The 26,052-nt window shown below is 42.7% G+C and overlaps 1 protein-coding gene across 2 annotated transcripts in view; it reads left to right on the top strand.

Moving 5' to 3' along the window:
* aimp1a (aminoacyl tRNA synthetase complex interacting multifunctional protein 1a) overlaps positions 1–23,493 on the top strand; it is a 30,632-nt gene extending 7,139 nt beyond the window's left edge. For both annotated transcript variants that reach the window (XM_030737724.1, XM_030737715.1), the window contains exons 2-7: positions 977–1,107; positions 5,016–5,129; positions 6,900–7,058; positions 8,875–9,080; positions 12,846–13,014; positions 23,213–23,493. In XM_030737724.1, coding sequence (XP_030593584.1) covers positions 977–1,107; positions 5,016–5,129; positions 6,900–7,058; positions 8,875–9,080; positions 12,846–13,014; positions 23,213–23,379 — 946 coding nt within the window. In that variant the 3' untranslated portion in view covers positions 23,380–23,493. The remainder of the gene's footprint in view (positions 1–976; positions 1,108–5,015; positions 5,130–6,899; positions 7,059–8,874; positions 9,081–12,845; positions 13,015–23,212) is intronic.
* Positions 23,494–26,052: the final 2,559 nt, after the last annotated feature.

The raw sequence follows: 26,052 nt of genomic DNA, 5'->3' as shown, positions 1-26,052 counted from the left end.
ACTAAACATTCTCACGTGGTTTATAGAGATGCATTTTGATTTGCTTTGAGTTTGCTTGCAGTTTTTTCTGTGTGAAATGAAACTAATCCACGAGAAAAAACTAAGAGTTTACAAACTCATCAACTGCTTCAGCCCAGCGCAAACACATAGGTTTGAGAATGCCCTCAGAATCTCAGCTGCCCTCTCTCATGCTCACTCTTCTCTCTTTCATACGCTCACGCTTTTAAAAACTGCTCTTGCAGATGACAATGACATGTCATTCAGTCGTTACTTTATGACATTTTGTGGCCTAATTAAAGCAATTTTTGGAAATGGTGACACACTATCTTGTCCTATGGGCATGGCTAGCAATAAAACTGCATGTGTCTCATGGCCAAGTCACACTGGTCAAACAAACTGGAATTTAGGAGTCAAGGATGCTCAGGCACAGTGCCAATTGCCAGGTGTTTGTACACCCGAATATACCTGTTAGGATCACACAAGTTAGTGGTGCCATGGTGTAGTGGTTAACAGATTCACTTAAAATGCAAAAGATGCTGTTTTTAGACCAGGAGGAGGCACAAACCCAGCCTCAGGGCATCACAAGCTAGTGTACTCCCAGTGCAGGTCCCAAGCCTGAATGAAAGGAAGGGCTGAGTCAGGATGGGCGTCTGGCATGAAATCTGTACCACATCAAATATGCGGATCCAGCTGCTGTGGCAACCTCTTGGGAAATAAGGGAGCAGCCAAAAGTATTTTAGTATCCCACAAGTTAACAAAAACAGGACAACTGTACTTAGCGATTTACACAAAAATGTAATGACACTACACAAAACACCTGCTGCACTGCTAACATGTATAATATTTGGATTACGGTAATCTCAGTATGTTGGCTACCTTCAAGGTTCACCAGAAGTCTTCATATTACGTTTGTTACAATACATTTGTACTGTTGAAATTATTGTATGCTCTCTTTTTGTTTGATTGTTTCATTTAGGTTTTTAGTCCGTTCATTGACCAAAATGTCGAGTCACAACCCTTTGCTGAGGCTGGAGCAGCGAGCAGCTGAGGCCGACCAGCTCATCGAGTACCTCAAACAGCAGGTCCAGCTACTGAAGGAGAAAGCCAGTAAGACACACGTGCTTATATATCCACAATTTCTCAGCCACCTTATGTATATTTAGGTTTAGGGATCTATAGATTTGGACATAAGTAGCTTGTTTTACATTCAGTTCTTGCTGTTACCACTTCTGTGCAATGAAACTAAGGAAACCAGTGTTATTAAAAAGAAATATGACTGAACTGTTTTAAATTTTTTCAACAGCTTTCAACATTTAGCCTCTTCTTTTGTTTTCCAACTTTATTTATTGAACATTTTAAACTTTAACAACCCCAAACATAGTGTACAAAAAAAACAAAAAAAAAACAGCTTACATAGTAAATCAGTGCAGATATTGTATGCCCATATCCCACCCACCACCCCAAACCAAAAGGCCAAACAACAAAAAAAAAAAAAAAAAAAAAATTAATCATCCTCCACATCAAAAGTAATTTTCAAGGAGTCTGCATATTTCAAAAAGGGATCCCAAGTGTCATGAAAAGACTTTATCGATCCACACAAGGAAAACCTGAGCTTCTCCAGTTTGAGGTTATAGAGTACTTCCTTGACCCAACGATTTTGTGAGGGGGGATGGGGGAGCTTCCAGTTCAACAAAATTAGTCTGCGGGCCAGGAGAGTGCTAAATGCCAAAGCCCGCTTTAGCATTTTTGGGACAGTTGCACAAAGAGGAGCACCGAAAATCGCTGATATGCAATTTGGGATAACAACGAAATTATAAGTTTTACTTAAGAAGTCAAAAATATATGTCCAAAAAGGACTCAACTTATGGGCATGGTTGGCAGGAGAATGGTTACATCTGCCACAAGCAGCATCAACAGTGTTAAACATTCTAACCAGTCTGGCATTAGTGTAGTGGACTCTATAAAAAATCTTACATTGAATGAGCCTGTGACGTGCACAAATGGATGATGCATGCACCAAGGATAAAGCTGAGTTCCATTGTTGCTCCGTGAACGTAACGTTAAGGCTTTCCTCCCAGGCACTTTTTGTTGCAGTAAGGGTTGATAAAGATGTTGACCAAATAGATTTGTACAAGAGAGAAATACATCCTTTAGCTACAGGGTCAGTAGAAAGAAGGGACTCTAACATGTTTTCTGGGGGACGATTAGGAAAATGAGGAAACAATTTTTTAACAAAGTCCCTGACCTGGAAAAATCGGAAAAGATGATTATTTGGGAGATTATAGGCAGTGGAAAGCTGTTCAAATGTACAAAATATTCCATTAATATACAAGTCTTTAACAGATTTTAACCCATTCTCATGCCACATTCGAAATACCGGGTCGGCTCTGGATGGTTCAAAAAAACAGTTTCGATAAATAGATGTCAAAGCGGAAGGGCCTGAAAGTCCAAATTGCTTTCTAAACTGATTCCAAATCTTCAGGGAGGTTAACACTACTGGGCAGCCAGCTAGATTTAAAAGCGGCAATGGAAGTTGAGAGCATAGAAGTGAGGGTAAAGAAAACGGAGACATACTCTTTTCCAAGTGTACCCAACTAGGCAGCGAATCAGCCTCATCACGCATCCAGAATAAAAGCTTCTGTATATTAGCTGCCCAATAGGAGTGTCTAAAAATTGGCAGAGCAAATCCTCCCCTATCCTTAGGAGACTGTAATACTGATTTTCTAATTCTAGCTGGTTTACCACCCCATAAAAATGTTAAGATTAGTTTGTCCAACCTATCAAAGAAAGACTTATTAAGAATAACAGGGAGGTGCTGGAACAAGTAAAGAAACCTTGGGAGAGTAACCATCTTAACCAAATTTATCCGCCCAACAAGCGAGAGAGGTAGAACTGACCACCGGGCAAAGTCACCCTCGGTCTTATCCATTAGAGATGTAAAATTGAGGCGAAACAAATTAGTGAGAGATGAAGAAATCTGAACACCCAAATAGCGAAAGCCCTCTGTTGACCATCTGAACGGAACTATTGAAGGGGAAATGGCCTTAGCAGATTCATTTATAGGTAGTAGTTCACTCTTTTGATAATTAATTTTATAACCAGATATGCTACCATATTCGTCCAGGATATTCAAAATGGTCGGAAAAGAAACAACAGGGTCTGAAACATAAAGGAGGAGGTCGTCAGCATACAACGAGACCTTATGAACAGTGCCTGATCGCATAATACCTTTAAAATTTGCCTCTGCACGTAGCAATAGAGCCAAAGGTTCGATCACTAATACAAACAGCAAAGGTGAGAGGGGGCAGCCCTGTCTAGTACCACGATGTAAAGGGAAGGATGAGGATAAGTTATTGTTAGTTCGGACCATGGCTTTTGGAGAAGAGTAGAGTAACTTAACCCAATCAGTAAAAGCTACGCCCAGCCCAAACCTTGTCATCACACTGTACAAAAACCTCCATTCCACCCTGTCAAAGGCCTTTTCAGCATCAAGAGACGCTACAACTTCAGGCATAGTTGAGTCAGGGATAGTGATCACATCAAAAAGTCGTCTTGTGTTCGAAAAGGAATGACGACCAGGCATAAAACCAGTCTGATCTAATCCAATAAGGGAAGGTAGTACAAGTTGTAATCTGGTGGCAAGGACCTTGGAAAGAATTTTAAAGTCCACATTCAGAAGAGAAATTGGCCTGTAACTACTGCAGAGTAAAGGATCTTTGTCCGTCTTTAGAAGCAAGGAAATAGTAGCCTCCAACAAAGTGTCTGGGAGGTGGCCAAGAGCAAATGCCTCATTATATACATCTGTTAATACAGGACTAAGTGACGCAGAAAAAGCCTTGTAATATTCAACAGTGAAACCATCAGGGCCAGGGGATTTGCCACTCTGAAGTGAACCGATGGCCGCCTGAACCTCTGTAACTGTGATGGTGGCTCCCAAGGCTTCAGCTGCTTTGTCGTCTAGTTGAGGGAAATTTATACTATCCAACAAAGCGTCGGGACAATTAGGAGAATCTGAAGTATAAAGAGATGCATAAAACTCCGTAAAGGTACGATTTATCTCAATTGGATCTGTTGGTGTGGTTCCTGACAAAGTATTTATTGTTGGAATAAGTTTGGAGGAAGCCTCAGCTCGAGCCTGATGTGATAAAAGCTTCCCAGCTTTATCCCCTGACTCATAGAAACGCTGTCGGGATTTTAATAACAAGGTTCTAGTTTTAGTAGTAGTTGTCAGATCAAACTCTGTCTGTAAAGAAACACGCTTATTATAGAGTCGGGTCAGGGTTAATAGAATATTGATCATCAATTGTCTTGATGTCCCTAAGTAATCTAGCAATGTGAGAACTTTCTTCCTTTCTCTTATTAGAAATAAAAGAAATGAGCTGACCCCTAATATATGCTTTGGATGCATCCCAGAGAATATTTCTCTTTATGTCAGGCTGATCATTCAGTTCAAAGAAGAAGGAAATCTCAGACTGTATAAATTTATTATAGGACTCTTCTGCTAAGAGAATAGAATTGAACCTCCATTTAGCCTCTTCAAAACTGATGTGCTGGCCAAACAAAAGCGTGGGCCACTGCCATCCATATATGTGGATGCCAATTTTTGCCCAGTACATTGTTGTATACCTGGTTTATAATGAAGTTTGAGTTCCTCATTTATGTCTAGATTGGCTGCATGCAAAAATGCCATTAACTTGGAATAAATAATAAAACACGTCGCATATTTTTTTTGTATTTTCTCTCCATTAGTGTCATGAATTAAAAAATATTTGAAAAAAGTATTTTTTTTTTACTACTTTTGTGTTTACAAGAAATAATTGCACATCCAATGGGAGTTAATACTGTTTTTCTCATGATTATATGGCTTTTACTTTTACTAATTATAGGTGCTGTATTTATTTTGATCTGTACAGTTTGCTGTACAGATCTTAAAATTGTAAAAATATATCTTACCTTTGTGGGAATTTTACATTTAATTCTGTGCTGACTAGTAACAAGAATTTGCCTTGCTGCAGTTGTCCAAGCCAGTGTCAGAGAGGAGAAGAAACTGATGGTGGAAAACGCCAAATTAAAGAATGACATTGAGGAACTTAAAAAGCAGCTGTTGGAGAAAGAAAAGAGGAGAGGAGGTATGTTGACTTTTTGTTCCCGGCAAGGCCTCCATCACAGATTAAATGTTTGTCTTCAGAAAAACCTTGATGTCGTTATCCTTTATATCAAGTTTTAGAAGCCGTTGCGAGCGCCCGGCTGAGGAACATTTGATGTCAGTTGTTGCTCATTAGAGCCTTTGTTTGGTTTGTTCTATCAATGATAACATCTTGCGCATTCTTGCCTTGGCCTATTATAACTAGCTCATTTTGGTTAGTTTGGTTTTTTTGTTTTTATTAAAGCGACCATAGTGCTTCAAAAATTCCCTTTAAGGTGGTGGGGATAACGTGTGTGTCCACTATCGCGCTTATGACATACACTGACATTCAGGGGTAAACAGCTGAGGCCTTTTAATGCTTTCCAGAAAGAAGATGCAGGAATAAAAGAGGGCTGGAAGAAATAAGTAATTTAACCTTGCTCAAAAAGCTGGATATGTTTTGGGGGGTTGAAGGAATGTGTTCCAATAAACTGGAGACAATGTTTTTCCACACAGTATATGTGATTGTGATGTTTAGTTTTGGGGTTTCTTGTCGATGGCTTTAAGGTGACTCAAAATAGCTTAATCAAAGCATGGATAAATATGAAGGTTTTTGAAAGTCATTTCCAAAGTCAAGGAAATTCCTCTGCTTTGGAAACCTGCCTCCAGTGGAAGGCGTGTTTTCAGTGCAATTTGTCTGTTTTGGCCTGTCACCAAGAATACGCGAAACTCACTGAAGATGTTAGGAATGACCAAAAGAAGAGCGTGTTTAAGAATGGTCTCAGTGAGAAACACTGCATATTTAATCAGGGGAACGAAACAAATTCCGAGCCAGGAAACCAAAACAGGAATACAAAAAAAAAGGTTTGTTTAAAAAAAACCCTCAAAGCTGAGGATTTTTACCGAATATCAGTTGTTTTCTCACTATGAGTCACTTTTATTAGTGTAGCTTTAATTTGCAATTAAAGTCATCAGCACAATATTCATATTGAGTTTATAAATTTATAAAATCTATCATGATCTGCAGGTAAACACCCAAGGCATCTAGAAATTTCTGGTAATCAAGCCCCATTTTGTCTTATTGATATTTCACCCAGTGTTTGAATTTTTTTTATGTAATATTGTGGTAGAGATTGGGAAAAAAATGGTTTAAATGTAAAAAAAAAAAAAAAAAAAACTTAATGGGGATGTTAAGAGTTTAAAAGGTTGTTGCCTGTAATTCCAAGGTAAACCGGAAAGGTCCTGATCTCAGGTCCCAACATAGAATTAAGGTAATTAAAAGCATTATGGTGACGGTGGTGTGCCTGCAGACCGATGTTTGTCAGACATAGACACTGAATTTTGTAGGAATTCAAACATCAGGCGCCTGAAATGAGGGGTTACTTCTTCCTACAGAGTTATTGTCGGACATTGTTCCCTGCTTTATGGTTCAATTTCCTTGTTTCCATCAACTTGGACACTGTCATTTTCCCATCAAAACAGTTTGCATCAGGAGAGCAGTCCTCCCACTGGGTGTGTAAATAAAGCACCCCCTATATCATTTCATCATATTATGTTGATTCAACCAGCTCTGTGCATGAAAAGGGTCAACTAAGAAGAAGTGTGTCTTGTGTATCTGAAATGTAAATGTTCTCCATTTTGCTCCAGTGCAGCTTTGCTCCTGTCTGTCCTTTCGGAATATTGGGAGTTCATGCAGATGATATCAACCGCAGAAAACATCAGTTATTTTCTTTTCAATCAAGGTTTTTTGTTTTTGTTTTTGTTCTTTCTGTAGTGCTTGATGTTCCAATGCCATCAAGTGACACCACTGTTGCGTGCAGTTCCAAGCCCACTCCTCCTGGTCCAGCACCCTCTGGTCCAGCACCCTCTGCTACTGCTGTCAAGGACATCTCTCCTAAAGATGAGAGTAAAAAGAAGAAGCCAGAGAAAAAAGGTAATGGCCAGAAGAAAAAAACATTTTACATCCTTAAGGTTTTGTTATCAATCCACTGAAGTTTCCATATGATCTAAAAATCATAATCGAAGCTGTTGAGCCTCTTTGAGCAACATTTATGTCTTATATTTATTTTCAGCTTGGTAATTTGTCAGCGCACAGTTCAAGCAAGACATTAAGCCAAGCTTAGCCACAGTCCTGGCAGATCAGCTGATCTCAAGCTGGCTCAGCTATTTAAGTTGCTTTAGCTCATCTGCAGTTGCTGCACATGTGGTCACCCCTCTGTCACAGGCCTAACACAGAAAGGCAGACAACCATTCACCCTCACATTCACACCTACAGACAGTTTAGAATCACCAGTTAATTCCATGCATATTTCTGGACTGTAGAAGGACGCTGGAGTACCCAGAGAGAACCTGCACAAGCACAGAGGGAACATGCAAACTCCACAGAGAAAGGCCCTGGCCAGCTGGTGGCCTTTTTTTAATCCTTAATGGTGGTCCGTTCAAACACACACTTTCACATCAGGCATTATTGGGTGCAACCTGGGTTTTCGTATCTTGCCCAAGGATGCTTTAGCATGTATAGGGGTCTGGGATCAATCTCCTAACCCAGGACAACCCCTTCTACCACCTGTTCCATGGCTGGCCCATAGCTCCTGCCTATTACTGAATCCAAGATCTCAGCCTCAATAGGAAAATATGTGCAGAAGTATGATTTGTTATGGAATTTGTAAACCACATATATGACGAGGCGTCTTTGTGCAGTGTCACAGCTAATTAGATCTAATTTGAGTGTAACTTAATGTTTCGTGGATGTGCGTCATTTGTATATTTTATTATGAATTTAAACCGTTTTACATTTATGACAAGTTTACAATACAAAACAAGAAAATCCCTGCCACAAATCTGGATTAATTAGCAGTAAAACAAATATTTAGTTCTCTTTCAGGAAATGCTGTTTGACCTAATTGCGAGGGCTGCAGCGTGTGCACAGGAAACAGTCGGCTCTGGATGTGTTCACGAGGTTACTATTTAGAAAGACACTGACAAAGTCATTGGGATGTCTGGCTTTTCTCACATCTGTTGATGAAAATGATGATTTCTTTGTTACTTCAGACTCTAATGTAGTTTAGTCTTTACTTCATTGAAATAGTTATAAATTCATGTGCAACTTCGGTGGAGTTCAAGTAATGCTATTACTTTTGAGCTAGTGTGGTCTTTGAGCAATGACAAAAGACAGATGATTTGATCACTGCAGTCCACTAGAATTAATGTTGGGGAATGAAAGCTGCCTATCATCTAGAGAGAAACCAAACTTGGGTATTGCTTTTGTCATTTAGTCAAAATATGTATTCTGTAATTCTGGAGAAGATGTGAAAAATATTTGTCTTTTTCATAATTCTTCATTTCTCATGGTTCACATGAAGCGCACGCCACCCCTGAGGCCTGTCATTGGTGGATTTTGTGGAGTCTGACTTAATTTCCCCCCTATAAATGAAAACATACATTCCTAATACTGTTTCAACTGCTGCAAGATTCCCTGGAAAGGGACCAGTTGGCTGAAGCATTCCCGATGCTTTTAAACAAATATTTCCTGTAATATTATTCACATCTATTATAATAGCATGACAGTTGTCACAGATGCGTCTCTTCAGCAGATGTTTCTCTTAATACACAATGAATAGCTACTGTCTGACTTTCCTTTTAAAAGCATTATAAGCGCTGAAATGCGAAGTTTAAGTCAAACTGTGTTTCTCTGCACTTTTAGCGTGAAAGTATTTTCCCCTTTATTTATTTATTTTTAATTCCTGTAGGAGAGAAAGCAGAGAAGAAACAGGCCACCCCCAGCCAAGAGGATGCCAAAGTGGACGTGTCTCGTCTGGACCTGCGTGTCGGACGTATAATCGAAGCACAGAAGCATCCGGATGCCGACAGTCTCTACGTGGAGCAGGTTGATGTAGGAGAGGCTTCTCCCAGAACAGTAGTCAGCGGGCTTGTCAAGCACGTACCTCTGGACCAGGTACGATATTACTCCTTCAGATATGATAAAAGTATTAAAAAGTCTGTACTTTGGTAAAAGCCTTTAAATTTGTACTTGGCATATAGAACTGAACATCTCATCAGACCTCAGGTAACACTCGCCTGGAAACCACATTACAGATACGTGAGGAGTATCTGCATACGCAAATATATTATTGTCTCCCTTAGAGACAGTCCTGGTGACTGATTTGCTAGTTGTTTAAATGAAAGAAAAAATGAGAGCAGTGGACTAGTGTAACAGACAGAACCCCCCCCAGAGTACATTTAACACAAGAACCACCAGAAATCCGACCGTCCTTATTTTGACCCCATCCTACAACAACAGCAGTAACAGCAAAGAGGTAATTTTCATCTCATTTTTCTAATTATGAGCAATATTAGACAAAATAAGTGTTTAAATAAAGTTTTAGGGGTTTTATTTATTTACAATTGATTTACTTATATAATAGAATTCACTAATAAACAGAGGGTTACAACGAACAACTACGACGGAGTATTAGGGCCACATTTAGAAAAAAAAATAAATCGTGCACTTTGAGAATAAAGTCAAAATTTCGAGAAAAAAGTCGAAATAGTATTTTGAGAATAAAGTCGAAATACTATTTCGAGAAAAAAGTCAAAGTCGTCATTTCAAGTCAAATAACGGCTGTGGCTGCTATACACTCTACAAAATTCCTTGGGTAGATGAAACAACTTGATCAGCTGTCTTAGGGGCTCTACACACGGGGAGCGACGTCGCTCCCTCTCCATTCATGGAACTTCTGCGAAGCGATTGTGGCATCATTGCACAAGTTCCATAGGAAATGAATGGAGAGGGAGCGACGTCGCTCCCCGTGAGGCGAGCCCCTTATTGTGACTTGTGATTCTGCAAATCCCCTCTGTTCTGCACGAAGGTGCATTCATCGAAATCCTTGCATCTAACCGTTGCCAGTTTGTGTGGTTTTCCTTCTGAGCCGATGCAGCTTTCTGCACATCTCATTACCATCCTCATAGTTATCACTCCATTGTGTTTGTGTACTAAAAGAGAAATAAGTTCCGATTCTTAAGTATAGTTTCGCTAACTCATAATACAAGACATTCTGGAGGTTATAGTAGACGTGGCATGGCAGGTGTTTGACTTGAAACGACTTAAATCTGCACATTTCGACTTTTTTCTCAAAATACTATTTTGACTTTTTTCTCAAAATTTCAACTTTTTTCTTGAAATTTTGACTTTATTCTTGAAATTTTGACTTTATTCTCAAAATAGTATTTCAACTTTTTTCTCGAAATTTTGACTTTTTTCTCAAAATTTTGACGTTATTCTCGAAATAGATTTTCGACTTTATTCTCGAAATTTTGTCTTTATTCTCGAAATTTTGACTTTATTCTCAAAATGTACAATTAAATTTTTTTTTCTCAATGTGGCTCTAATACTCCTTCGTAAACAACACAATAGCTAACACATCTAAATAATCTAATTATTGTAGAAGTAGAACATCATGGAAATCTGGACTCTCTGCTCAGTTCAGCCACGGCTCTCCTGCTGCCTTACTAGCCAGAAACCCACTCGGTTCTCCACCTGTTCTGTCACACACTCCCCCACTCTTCTCCTCTCTGCCCTCAGCTCAGCATCCTATCCACCAGCCGTACAGCACTGCAGTAATTAAGCATCTTTTATGTAAATACAGTCCGCTATATATTTATCTGTCAATCACATCTACATGGATTTCTGTGGAGTCAAAATGATGTCCTCGGCATTTCTGGGTATAAGTGGTCATATTTTCTTTTCTTGATGAAAAGGCCTGTTTTAGGAAAAGTCATGAAATATGAGATGATGGGCTTTTATGTTAACAGAGTTGCGGGATTTTTAATATGCTAAGGGGTCATTTTGACTGCAGCCCCGGGTGGTGGTCAGTGACTTCATAACATCTTTGAACTGGTAACTTCCATTGTATGTTAATAAAATCATAATAATATGTTTAACAGACTATTATTTCTAGCACTAATTAGCATGGGCAGCAATGTTTAAACATCTAATCAAGCAGTCACGTGCATCCCTAGTCTGACTAAGGTCGTCAGGATAATTTATCCAGTCACTGAAAGGCATTTCATAAATGACTTTTGACGCTCCCACACAATGGCAGGAGAACTGGGTCCAGTCATTTTCCCACATGTAGCCCGCAGCAGCATGTTCTCTGTTTTAGATGTGTTCTCACTAATAGAAGAACTTTTTTTTTTTTTTTTTTTTTTTTGGTTTTGGCAGAGTGTTGCTTAGAGTAAAAAATGCACTGGGCAGTACACGACGCCCACTCGCTGGCTGTGAATTCTCTAAGCAGTTGCCTGCTCTGTTCTCGCATGAGTTCAATAGGACATCACACAGGCTTTGTACTGGGGTGCTGGCAAGGTTAAAGACAGTTTTATGTCCAACCTGATGATCTGAGACATTTGGTGAATGTCTAAAAAAGTTCACGGTTGCAGTACACTTGTGAAAACAACTGTAAATAACTCTGCTTAACAATTCAGTATCTGATGGCGGTAATTGAAGATCTCTATAGTATATCTGTGTTTATGTTACCTTCACATAGAATATTGATTTTCTCCTAAAGGAGACTATTTTCTATATCACACTTCAGAATCTTACACACACAATACACAATCTAAATGAAAGCGTCCTTCACTCCTAAGTTTTTTTGAATTTGTGATTTTTATATTTGCATTATGCTGTTTGTAGAAAAAAATCTAATTAAAAAAAGTTGCAAAATTATGTGTAGCAAATACAGTCAAATATTAGATATTAACAACTTAAAATGGATGGCTGTGCTGAGTACTGCTGCCTTGTATGTGTTTTTGTTACTAACACTGTGATAAAACTCAAATTATTGCCTTTTCTTTTTTGAATTTAATCATTTCTGTTATTGAGACAGTTATCTAAAAACAAATTGACCAGTCTATTATGTAATTAGTGTTTTTAATTCCAGTTTCTCCAGCTTTCTAAAACTGCCTGGAGATGAAAGATAAAACCAAATCCAGCAGCACTATGAGTGATTTTGTAAAAGATGCCCTACAATCAAAAGGTGTGATCATTTTTAGCTCGGCTGTTTCGAAGGAAAAAAATTCAAAAGTTGAGCTATTGTCACGCCCTTGGCATCAGCGGCATCTGTTCCACAAAAACTTTAACAGTGACCATAACTCGAGAACGATCTCACCCAGGATGTTCAAATTCACACCGTAGACGCATCTACTAAAAATCTTGCACAAGTTTGAGTCTCACTGAGCTTGACCTGGAGATAAAGGTCAGAGGTCAAGTTTTCTGAAAATCTTATGAATGCAAAACTTGAGAACGATGTGACCTAGGATGTTCAAGTTCACACCACAGATGCATACCAAACTCCTCCCCCCTGTTATGAATCCAAAACAGCCGAGCGTTGGCACCCGCTCAGCGGTGCTCTTGCCTTAGATGTGGGATCCATCATCTCATCAAAATGCTTAATTTTTCTTCTTCTTAGCTTTTGGGGAAACTCTTTTGTCTGCTTTTACATCTGCGTAAGCCTCAGACGTCTCTGGGGTTTTTGCTTCCTTTGGTTTATGAAATGAGGCAGACAAACTATAAAGTCTTGGACGCAGTCATTTTGAATTTGAATAATGGAATTGGCATTAGTGTTTCTGATGTATTATGAAATTCTCAGTCTTGTCCCCAAACAAAGCAAATGTTTTTAACCCAAGAAATTGGATATAATTTGTTGTTCCTCCTCTTTGAATGCAGATGCAGAACCGCATGGCAGTCCTGCTGTGTAACCTGAAGCCTGCCAAGATGAGAGGAGTGATGTCCCAGGCTATGGTCATGTGTGCCAGCTCACCGGATAAGGTTGAAATTCTCGATCCTCCTAGTGGAGCTGTGCCAGGGGACAGAGTTACTTTCCAGGGCTTCCCAGGTACACTTAGAGTCATTGCTTTAATTTACCTGCACAAAAGAACATGTTGATCAATCAGAATTAAGGGTTTTATGTTACAGCTGTTTCCAAACAAACAGGCATTAGGGATGCTTCCTCCATCACTCACTGACTGTCAGTAATGGTCACTGACTTGAGTCTGGGAAAATTTCCCAGTCTCGTATTCACAAAATATCTCTGTATTTGGCAAATGAAGGGTGTCACTGAGCCTTTCCACTGCCAGAAACAACATGGCAGTTTGAGCATTCGTTCCTATGAAGACACCAATCACAATTTGTTTTTAGACCCCACTGAACGTGCTCATCAGTGGACCCCTCGTTTCTGTTTGGTGGTGGTTAAATGGCCTGTGACTGCTGCCTCGACAGGCTAATCAACACTCCCTGCTAGCTGTGTAACCTGATCTTTTTTATTGTCAGCTGGAAAGATAATTATCCTGTTAAGCTCAACCAATATAAATGAGTTTAGAGGAAAGAACACTGTTCCCTATCTATTAATTAATCAGCCAGACCATAGAAGAGTCAGGTTCCTTTCCTCTGAAGTTTCCCAAACACACTTCCAACATATATATGACCCGAAAGTGGGGAAAAAAGTATTACAATCTAAATTTGTGAAGCTGAATATGATGTAGCAGTTTGGCTTCTCATTCACGTGTCCCACTGTAAAAAATAACCATAAGTAAAGATGCTATGATCAGGTCAATCTACAGTATGCTCCAAGAAAGGTTATCAGAGCTGACAATAAAAACTAAGTGTGTGTGTGTGTGTGTATGTTTTTTTATTTAAAAATGAATAAATACATTTTACATTTTTTTATTATATACTTAAATAAAGGGCGGCACAGTGATGCGGTGGATAGCACTGATGTCTCACAGCAAGAAAGTCCTGGGTTAAAATCCAGCCTGGGGCCTTTCTGTGTGGAGTTTGCATGTTCTCGCCGTGTCTGCGTGGGTTCTGTCCAAGTACTCCAGCTTCCTCCCACAGTCCAAACATGCATGGGCTTTGGTTAATTGGTAATTCTGAATTGACTATAGGATTGAATGTGAGTTTGAATGGTTGTCTGTCTCTGTGTTAGCACTGCAACAGACTGGTGACCTGTACAGGGTGTACACTGCCTCTCACCCTATGACAGCTGGGATAGCCCAACCCAACCCCCCACCCCTGAAAAGGATAAGCGGAAGAGGATTGATGGATGGAGCAGCCATAAAATTAATTAGAATTTAAAAATATACAAGAAATGTGTTCAATTTTCTTTGTCAGTGTGGTAATGTTTAAAAAACTAAACTAAAATTACAGTCATCGGTGCATGTTAATCACAACTTGGTTTTTAAAAAAGCAGATACTCTAATAGCGCATGACTGTGGGAAAAGTGTTTGTATTGTTTAACTTAAATTTTGCTTAAAACTAATATAAACTAAACTGAATCATGCAAACCCACTGTCGAAACAAAATGAAACTGAATTGGAAAGGGAAAAAAAATTGTACATAAAAATTACTGAACTAGGGCACCAGGGTGGCTCAGCGGTTGAGTGGGCAACCACATATGCCACGTGGTGGCGCAGACGGCGCGGGTTCGAGTCCCGACCTAGTCGCCATTTACTGCGTGTCCTCCCCATCTCTCCTTCCGCTTTCCCGTCTCTCTCCACTGCACTATCAATTAAAGCCACAAAAGGCCAAAAAATAATAAATAAAAAAAATACTAAACAAAAATTTAAAAAACTATAATAACTTTGGCCTAAAGCACAGCAGGCCAGCAGAGGCTTTCAGCTGTACCACTTGAAAAGCTTTCCTATTCACAGTGCGTCCCTTTTAGCCAGAACATTTTTATGGATGCTACATTAAAAAGAGTCCTGTTCTAACCATCCTCTAAAATGTGGTGAATGAGAAAACAAAAGGCGTGGAGGACAGGGCAAAGATGGGATTGGAATTTTTAGTTTACTACATTATGTTAAAAATTAGGACTGTTTTAAAATACAGTGAAACTGAGGTGCGAAATAAAGCTGTCTTTTTTTTCATCATGAAAGCTCTGTAGTAGAGTTTCATTTAAAGGCAATACACTGCTGGTGTGAGTACATGGCTGGCAATTGTTCACATTTCCCCCAGCTAATGGGGCCCAGTACTTGTGCTTGAACTTAAGAATGTACACAAGTGGCTCATCAAAACCTCTTTCACGCTTCTGATCAAAAACTGATTGTTGCCACTCTTGGGTTGTAAACCAGCAGAAATTGCGGCCCTGAGAAATGAAACGTTGGGTTACATAACGTAATCCCTGGTTCTTTGATAACAGAGTGAGGTGTTTCACTATGGGAATCGCCTTGGCGTGACCAACTACGGAAGCTCCAATGACACCACGTCTGTCTGCGACAGACCTGCCAAGCCGTGCTCAGGGCCCCGCCCCTCCTACTATCACGGCTGACCAGCTCCTCCCTACTCATTCTAAGCAGATTTCTTTCCGTGCCCAAGCAAGGAGGGAAGTGATGGTGAAACACCTCACTCTGTTATCAAAGAACCAGGGATTACGTTATGTAACCCAACGTTCTTTTTCTAACTTCGTTCGGTGTTTCACTATGGGAGATATAGCCCACTCCCGGATTGCGCCAGCCCTCCCGAAGCTGTGCTCCAGTGCTGCCCAGGATCTCAGCTCAGACCTGAGGCACTAGACTCCAGGACTGCCTGAGCCAGGGATGACTGAGCGACATCCAGTCTATAAAACCGCACAAATGTGTGTGGTGTAGCCCAACTCGCTGCTGCACAGATATCCTGGACTGACACCCCTCTGAACAAAGCCCAGGATGTAGCCATGCCCCTAGTAGAATGAGCTCGAAGCCCCGATGGGGGCTGAGTACTCTTACAGCTATAGGCTAGAGTTATAGCCTCTACAATCCAATGAGACAGCCTCTGGCGGGACAAAGGCCTGCCCTTGTGGGGGTGGGCCCAGGAAACAAACAGCTGATCAGATTTCCTGAACCCAGCTGTTCTGTCCACATATGACCCCAAGGCCCGCACAGGGCACAATGTGTTAAGCCTGCGCTCCTCTACAGAGGAAAAAGGCGGGGGGTGAAATGCCAGCAGTTCTACTGTGGGGCACCTGTATGATGACTCTATCACCTTAGGGACAAAGGCTGGGTTTGGCCTCAGGCATGCTTTAGTAAGACCAGGGGCCAACTGTAAACAAGAGGGGTGAATGGACAAAGCCTGTAACTCACTAACTCGCTTGGCTGTAGTTAGAGCCAGCAGCAGAGCGGTTTTAAGTGAGAGAAATTTCAACCCTACAGCCTCGATTGGCTCGAAGGGGTGGTAGGAGAGTGCATCCAAAACCAGTGATAAATCCCATAATGGGACCAGTGGCCTTGAGACTGGGAGCTTACGGCGTGCCCCCTTCATGAAGCGACACACAAGAGGGTGCTGACCAATAGGTTTATCACCCAATCCCACATGGCAGGCTGAAATAGCTGCCAAATAGACCTTTATTGTGGAAAAAGCTTTCCCTCCGTCCAGCAAATCCTGAAGAAAACACAGCAACTCCACCACAGAGCACTGAAAAGGGATAACCTGCCTTTCATAGCACCATTCTTCAAAAACACGCCATTTACAACTGTAAAGAGAGCGTGTGGAGGAAGCTCTTGCATTCTGAATGGTGTCAATAACCTTCAGAGGCAGACCCGCAGCATTCAAATTCGACCTTTCACGGGCCAGGCCCACAGAGCCACCCGGTCTGGGTGAGGATGATATATCTCCCCTCGCGCCTGAGACAGAAGGTCCCGGCGGATGGGGAGCGGCCACGGTTCGCCCGCCAGGAGCTGAATTATTTCTGCTAACCAGTGTTTCGACGGCCACCGTGGCGCTATTAAAATTAGCGACAGCCCCTGATCTCTCACTCTGATTAGGGTTGGAGAGATAAGGCTGAGAGGCGGAAAGGCATATAGCAGTGTGTCTGGCCATGGGTGGGCCAGAGCGTCCATGCCCAGTGGGGCGACTGGGTCTGACAGGGAGAAAAACAGTGGGCAATGTGTGTTTTCCTGCGAGGCGAAGAGATCTACGGCAGCCCGGCCGTATTTCTGCCATATCTGCTCCACCACCTGCGGGTGAAGTCGCCAATCTCCGAACAACGGGTTCCCTCTGGACAGGAGGTCCGCCCCCCTGTTCAGAATACCCGGCACGTGAGTTGCCCGAAGGGAGAGGAATTTTGTGCTGCTCCACACAATTATTTCCCTGGCCAGTCTGTGCAACTGCAGGGAACGAGTACCACCCTGGCGGTTGATATAAGCAACTACTGTAGAGTTGTCTGTTTTCACCAAAACATGTCGACCCTGGAGATACGGCAGAAAATGCCTTAGAGCTAAGCGCACTGCGTGCAGCTCCAGTATGTTGATGTGAGCCCGAGAGAGCCTCCGAGACCAAACACCATTTACTGCCCTCCCTATCATGGTTGCGCCCCACCCTGACAGAGATGCATCTGTGGTCAGGGTCATCCTGGATGACACCGCGCCCAGAGGTACTCCCGCCGCAAGAGCTGCTGGGTTCCTCCAAGGTTGGAGAGCCGCTATACATGACGGTGTTATTTTTACACTGCGACCGAGATGGCGGTGAGGGCACAGACGTAGGGACGTGACCCAACGCTGAAAATCCCTCATCATAAGCAGCCCCAAATGCACCACATTTATTACCGAGGCCATAAGGCCGAGGAGGCGGAGACAGAGCCGGAAACGCACGACTTTCCCCACTTGAAAGAGGGAGAGGCACTGAGTGAAGGATGCGATCCTGCGCTCTGAAAGCGTGACACGATAAGATCTGGAATCTAAAATGAGCCCCAGATATTCCGTATACTGTGCGGGTTTCAAGCGGCTCTTTTCCAGGTTGATTTTGAAGCCGAGCTCCGTAAGGTGGTTTGCCACCACCCTGGAATCTCTGATCGCCTGCTCCCGCGATCGGGAGCATATCAGATAATCGTCTATGTAAGAGAATATTCTGATGCCGCTGTTCCTTAACGGAGACAGCGCTGCCTCCACACATTTGCTGAACACCCTTGGGGCTAATGATAGCCCGAATGGGATAGTCTGAAACTCGTATGCTGCGTTCTGATAGGCGAACCTGAGATATTTCCTGTGTGGAGGATAAATGGCGATGTGAAAATATGCGTCTGAGAGGTCGATTGTCACAAACCAATCGTCTGGGTGAACGGCCCGACAGAGCGCTTTGTGTGTGAGCATTCTGAACGTGTACTTTCTCAAGTGTTTGTTCAATACACGTAGATCTAAAATGGGCCGGAGAGAGGAACCCTCTTTTTTTTTTTTTGGAATGAGGAAATAGCGGGAGTAAAAGCCCTGCTGAGCCTCCTCGCTCGGGACCGCTCTGATCGCCTGTTTGCGTAACAGGGAAGCAATTTCGTCCTCCAATACGCTTGCTGACTCTCCCTTGGCCACTGAAATCAACTTTCCGTTGAATTTCGGTGGTTTCATTGCGAACTGAAGCCTGTATCCTTGGGAAATGGTGGCCATAACCCAGGGATGGACTGCGCATGCGCGCCATTGCTCCAGCCGCGCAGAGAGCGGGCCCATGAACACGTGTGACGTCACCTCTGCCTCCCGCATGGAGGTGTCCCCCTCGCGAAGAGCGCCAGCTCCCTCCGCAGGGAACGTAGTGACATGACAGTGACTTTCTTTCATTTTTTTCATTTTCTTTAAACTGGGGGGACATTCTGCCCTTGGCAAACTGCCTGGTTGCAGGAATGCACACTTTATTTCTTTTTGAACCCCCGAAACACAATGAAGTGTCTGAAAACTTTGGGCAGTGCTTGGTGACACTGATAGATTGCTTTGAAGTGAATAATGAAACCGGGGAAGTGCATGGTGACACTGCGACCTTTGACCCCACATCTCCTCTCTCTGAACTAGGTGTGGGAACCGAGAGAGGGCTCCTGATGAACTGGGAACCCCAGGAGCCTCTGAACCATGAACCCTGGGAGGTGTGGTTGCCTCTTCCAGCACCTTCCTCCTCTTTGAGGGAGGAGAGAGAGGTGATGCACAACGTTGCAGGCTTGCTAGGCTGAACGCTTCTTCTTCCCTTCCCCGGGGTGTGACGTTCGGTTCTTTGCAGCAGCTGCTGCAAAGGAGTGTTTGCCCCAAGGCCTTGGGTTTTCTGCCTTGACCTGGTGGGAAGGCTGCAGTCTTGCCGCTTGCCTCTGAACTTTAGCCCCACTCTGCCTACCCCTCACGGCTGCAGCTGCTGCTGCGAAGCCTACTCTAGGCACCTGGTGAGATTGTGGGTTCACTTTTCTGGGTAAGCAGAGATTGAAAGCTTCTCCCTCCTGCTTTCTGAGAGTGCTTGTCTCTCTCATTTTCTCCAAAGCTGGGCCAAAGAGACCCTTGGCTGGGTCATAGGCTGCATCCATGATTTCAGCCTTCTGAGTGTCTCCCAATCCTGACAGGTTTAGCCATAAAGCTCTCTCACCTGAGACTGCAAGACCCATTACACGCCCACAACCCTGGACTGCTCCCCTGGAGGAGCGTAGGATGAGATCGTTGACCACACAGATCTCATCCCAGAGGGCCGGGTTTGGAGACCCCGAGTCCAGTTGACGGCCCATGTCCTCTAAAATCTCTGCCTGATAAGCTGACAGCAGTGTAACCGCATTAAGGGAACACACCGACTGTGCTGAATATTTGTACATCCTTTGATAGATGGATGCGGTGAGGCGATCCATCTTACTGGGCAGAGAAATATTAGAAGAAGCTGAAACTGACCTGCGGTTAGGGTGAAGGTGATAAGCCACTGAAGGCTCAACTGCTGGGGGTCCGGTCAGCCCCAGCTCACCCATTCCTTGCATCTCCAGCTTAGAGCAGCCCTGGGTAGGAAGCTTGCTCTTAAAAGGGCTAGACCAATAGCGACTCATTTCTTTCATGCAAGCAGGCACTGCTGGCAGAAGCTGCTTTGCAGGTGGTGAGGCTGGAGGGAGCCTCTTGCCATCATACAGGTCACGTTCTGCCCCTTCAGCCGCCTGGGCTGCTGGCCATGTGATGCCCAGCTTGGCAGCAGCCCGTTTGCAAACATCATACAAGTTGCTGTCCACTGGGGGTACAGCTTCAGCCCCACTTGGGGGCCTGGACTGCTGGGCAGGGAAGGTGGAGTCATCCTCCTCTTCCTCCATGTCTTCTAGGCCGAGGAGGTCGGAGTTGGCATCGCCATCCGCATCCTCATCCGCCGGCTCACCCTCAGTTGGGTCGAGGAGCCCCTCGAACAACTGGGGCATAACCGGGGACACTTCCTCCATTATGTCCGCCCAGCTCGTTGTGGCTGTCGGCTGATGGATATCAATCGTAGCATTGTTGGCTGACAGACAGGGGTCCTGGCTGTTAGCCACTGCTACTCTCAACCTCCTTTCCAGGATTTTCTCTGGCATCAAGGCGCAATGAGAGCAACCTTGCGGGTCCGCCAGAGAAGTTTGAGCATGCTTAGCACCCATGCAAGCTATGCACATCGGATGAGAGTCCCTGCCCGAAATGGAAGCACCGCATGATGCGGGGCATGGGCGGGATGCAGCCTCTTTGGCCTTCGGTTCTGACCCTTTGGCGGGGGTAGGAGCCGTAGCCATCGTGGTCGGAAAGATGGTGAGACTGAGCTATACAAGGCTCGTCGTGACACGTTAGCCTGTTTGTAGCTAGCGCTAGCAACGGGGTTAAGTCCGAGCTAGTCGCCGTGAGAGTCAGCTCGTCGTGACACGTTAGCTGAGCTCTACCAGTTGATCCAGCTAACAAATTAATGCTAACTGAAACCTAACACTGTTCAGGGTCGGTTAGCAAATTAATGCTAGCCAGACCTAACACGGTACTGACCCGCTAACAAGCTAATGCTAGCCGGACACCGAAAAGCTCGCCGTGACGCGTTAGCCCAAGTTACACACACACACACACAACGGCTACCCTGCTAATTAAAACCAGGTGACCGCTGAAGACAGCTCGCCACGACGCGGTCGCTGTCCAGGGTGTATAACTACCAGTACACTTCTTTCGAAGGACTTACTCAGCACAATCCAGACTGAAAACTGGAGAACTGCGTTCGGCGACGTACTCCTCTACGGGACGCCTGAGAACTGTTAAACAGCTAACCAAGCCAGCCTGGGCGCGCTGAGGGAGCCCGATGTAGTTTCTCACGGGAAGAAAGCGAGAATGAGTAGGGAGGAGCTGGTCAGCCGTGATAGTAGGAGGGGCGGGGCCCTGAGCACGGCTTGGCAGGTCTGTCGCAGACAGACGTGGTGTCATTGGAGCTTCCGTAGTTGGTCACGCCAAGGCGATTCCCATAGTGAAACACCGAACGAAGTTAGAAAAAGAACACATTTGTGTCCTGAATGGTTGTGTGTGTGTGTGTGGGGGGGAGTCAGTACCAGACAGAAGCAAGCCAGTACCGGCTATAAATTTTCCCTGAATGCCAAGCAACATCAAAAACAAGCCATCATAAAATGAGAACCTCACCTAATTGTTTCCCTTGGATTCATATTTTGATTCTGAGAAATTCGGTTTAGATGTTTTGAATTACAAGACTCAATGGCCGTTTTCAAAAAGCGGATGCTCTAATAGCACATGACATAAAGTCAAATCATTCACAGTTCATGTGGTAGACATAAAATGAGATTAGCTGGATAAATCATAAAATTACGTATTGTTGGTCAATAGCTCAAAGTTTCATGGTTTAACGTTCTCCAGGGGCCGTTTTAGATTCATAAATGAATCCTTATAATTTCAGGGAAATGTTTTTGCTTATTATTTAACTGTCATGTAGCAGCAGAATGGCTCGACTGTGTATGTGTATATACAGCCATAGAAACCCTATATTTTGTATTAACAAAGTAGACTTAATAAAAATCTCTGTATGTTCTGTGGTTCAGTAAAAGTGTCAGCTGAAGAATAATACCTTAGGAAAAAAACTGCATTGTAATTATGAGGTTCTTTTTTTGGGGGGGGGTTGCGTCATCGTTGCAGTCTTTTAGATCAGTCTGGCATCTTTTGGGTAACAGCTGGCATTTTATGCCACATTGGATACAGTATAAAAGATGGATTATGCTACAGTGAATCAGTGAAGTCCCAGTTGAGCATTGAGTGAGGGGTGGATCTGATTGTGAAACCCCACGTTTATTTTGGTAACTTTCTAACACCTGACTTCTAATAGCTTGTAATTGACAAACCACTGAGTATGCACTCCTCTTTTCAGGCTCTAATAATGACCAAATTTCAGACCACACAGGCCTACAGACCAGTCAGCGATCCCCAGTCACTAGGAAAAATGTGTATTCCCTACACTAACCACCAATGAAAATATGAATTTTAGTCATTTAGCAGTTCGTGGAATTCACAAGGATTTTTGATGGTGTTTGCTGACCAGTCTATAGGCCTGTGTGACTGAAGCTTTACAAAATGACCTTCATCCCAGACTAGAGGTTTAACCCATAAAGTCATGTGGAAAGTGTTTACTGCAGGGATCCTCAAATCCAGGCCTCGAGGGCCGGTGTCCTGCAGGTTTTAGATGTGTCCCTGATCCAGCACACCTGAATCAAATGGCTGAATTACCTCCTCAGTATGCAGTCAAGTTCTCCAGAGTTCTGCTAATGACTTCTATATTTGACTCAGGTGTGTTGAAGCAGAGACACATCTAAAAGGTGCAGGACACTGGCCCTCGAGGCCTGGATTTGAGGATCCCTGGTTTACTGAGTTCACAGAACAATGAAACCGAGGGCCCTTTTCCCATAGACTTCTGTAGGATGTTTTGTACAACCAGAGGGGTTTCTGCCTGCTGGCCATTAAAAAAAGATGCAGGACAATTCCGAGTTGGCTTCATCATTCCAGAAGCTACGTCCATGTTTTATACTTTCTATGTGGTGCATGTGCCGTGTAGAGTTGTCGTGAACGTTCTTTGTGGCTTTGAAACATATGCTTACTTGGATACAATTAATCTCCCAGATAAAGGTTTCTGACACAAAGTGCGAATAGTTACGCGTTTTTTCTGCCATTTGAATCGACCTTTAAAGCTGATGTGATTTAGAAATTATTAGATGAGTCAGAATTTGTAACAGCCATAAACCATCTGGCTTCAAGGAATATTTAAAATCATCAAATTATGTGTATCAGTGAATGCAAAGACATGGCTTATCAGCAGAGAATAAAACATGGAGTCTAACACACTTTTGGTTGCAGGTGAACCGGATAAAGAGCTGAACCCCAAAAAGAAGGTGTGGGAGCAGGTTCAGCCAGACCTTCGCACTGACAACCAGTGCGTCGCGACCTACAAGGGAGCTGCCTTTGAAGTCGCTGGCAAAGGAGTGTGCAAAGCTCAAACAATGAGCAACAGTGGAATCAAATAAACTAACAGAGCTGCTAGAAAAAACTCAGCATTTACTTTGCAGTCATCTTCAGTGATGGATGGTGGAAATGGAAGTAACTCCTTTCAAGATGTTCAATAAAGGGTTTTGAAAAGTCCTACAAGTCTGTCCTGTGACTTTCAGATCTTTTTTTTTTTTAATGTCTAAACTAGACACAGTCAAGGTCTATAAAGTGTAATCAATATTGTATTGTTTATGGTTTAATTCTCCAGCCCCCACCACCACACACACACACACACACACACACACACACACACACACACACACACACACACACACACACAAGCCACATTAGCTTGATTGTGCTTTGATTTTTGTGGATGTAACTCTACCAAACTGGATTTCAACTAGTTTTGAGGATTTTAATGAGCTGGAAAGGAAATGAGGATGTTATACCACAAAACCCCAGCATACATCAGCTACTTAAGCATGGTTCAGAGGCTACCTAGATGGCTCTCAGCCCTGGCACTTTAATCTAATGGTCCGCTATCATTAGCTCCACCATTGCCGGTACTCTGTGCTTTATTGTCCTCTTGAAAATCTGCCTTCCGCCAGAAGTCTCCGTCTTCCCAAAAGAAACAGAGCTGTGCACCAGAGCCTTTAATGTTACAACAACAGTAATTAAGGCCATCCACACTGCAAAAACATCTGTCATGTTTTTAATGCAGGCCATCACAGTCTGAGTCCCATTCTCACTCCAGAAAGTATGTTCTCATTTGCAGACACAGTTTTCCTAGGTCTGTTTTGCTATAGTGAGTGTGATGGAGTCAAGAATTAGAAATCAACAACAACTGCATACCAGTGGTTGTTTTTTTCATAACAATGAATCAAACTGTGAGACAGCGTGAAATGTTTCTCACCTCACACTGAACTTATAGTAAGATATTACATAAATCTGGAGCTCAGCTTTGGATAAGAAACTTACTGTGTGGATATATGTTTGTGTTTCACTTAATTTATCTGCAGCTGTAAAGGGCTCATTTTAATCTGTTGTCACTGGCTAAAAAAGTGACCTAAATTAAAATGACATGGAATTCATGGTAAAGCATTTTGGAAATTTTACCACCAAAAAGAGAAAAATCACATGTAAATTAAATTGATCAGTATTCATTTGTAATATCCAGAAACACACGAATAATTGAATCAGTGAACTAATTAACTTGCAGAACCTTTTTGTTTTTTTAACTGAATACTGAGGAGAGTTTAAAAAAAAAAAAAAAAAAAAAAAGGATATGAAACTGTGCCTGTGGTGCACATGAACATACATTACTGTGCAAAAATCTTGAGCCACAGTGTATGTCTTTATTTTGCTTCCAAGGAGCCAGACTTTTTCTGAAGTGATCTTTGGACATTGCCTGCTTTTTCAGTCATTTAAAGTCCAGTACTTGTACCTGACCATTTTCAGAGAAATGTTTTTTGTTAAGCTGCTTAACACTGACCTATGAATCATTCATGTATTAAAAAAAAAAAGAAGACAAGTATGAACAGTATCTGAAAGTCATCACCTTAAGAAACAAAATAATCCATGAAAGACTTGACAGAGAACCTAAGAGATGCATCTGGCCCTTCAACTGCTCCGTCTAAAACTTCATCAAAAGTGGTGTCAGTGGAAGGAGGTCAGGAGAGAGGTACCACAGTGACTTTCTGCAGTCATCTGTAAAACATGGTGGGAGCTCTGTCACCGTTTGGCATTTCAGCCAGTGGCGTTGGAGATCTTGTCAAAATTGATGGAATTATGAACGAACAAAAATAAAATACCATCAGATTTTGATCCAGCATGCAATACCATCTGGAAAGCATCTGATTGGCAGCAGCTTCATTTTTCTGCCTGACAATGATCCCAAACACACTGCCAATGCAGTAAAACCATGCCTGGATAGAAAAACACACCATGGAACACTATCAGTCATCAATTGACCTCTCCAGGGCCTGGACCTCAAGCAGTGTGGGATCATCAACTGTCAAGGATGGAGAACAGAACAAAAGGCAGCAAACATCCAATGAAGAGCTTTGAATACCCTTCAAGAAGCCTGGAGAACTATTCCTGAAGACTGCTTAAAGAAAATACAAGAAAGCTGCCAAATGGACTTTAGTGGCTGGACTTTGTTTTAGATGCTTCACATTTTCTTTTTTGAGCTCAAAACCAAATATTTTTATTGCATAAGCTCGAGCCATTAGACAGTGCCGCATGGCATATGCCTCTAAACGGTTTTACTTGTCATATTCAGAACCCCTGTACATCTCAAGTAAAATAACTGGAGATTATATGACATACACAGCTCTACTAAGTGACCCCTGCTAAAGCGTACACTCACTTGAACCACAGTGTTGTTTGTGGGTTTTATGCAGCCACAAGGAGTGTTGCAATCTGAAGGAAAACTCTCTCCATGATGTTTTCAGGCATATGTTTGCACATTTCCTGATGAAATTTTCACTTTCTTCATGAAGCACTTTGCTATTTATCCTAACACAGAATCATTTTTTCTCCCATACCTGATTATTACAGTTTCCCAGATTGTTCTGTGTTTAGTGTATATAGGCAAGCAGAGAATGGGTAAGTAGGGCCTAGGGGAGTATTGTGTAGCTATAAATATTGGATTTCTGAAACAGTTGGCTCACAAATTGAAAATCCTTTGAGATAAGCCATACACCAAA

The sequence above is a fragment of the Archocentrus centrarchus genome, chromosome 1, assembly GCF_007364275.1.
Source record: "Archocentrus centrarchus isolate MPI-CPG fArcCen1 chromosome 1, fArcCen1, whole genome shotgun sequence".
In the NCBI taxonomy this organism is placed as follows: domain Eukaryota; kingdom Metazoa; phylum Chordata; class Actinopteri; order Cichliformes; family Cichlidae; genus Archocentrus; species Archocentrus centrarchus.
Note: the sequence above shows the minus strand (reverse complement) of the source record. Positions and strands in the feature narration are given on the sequence as shown.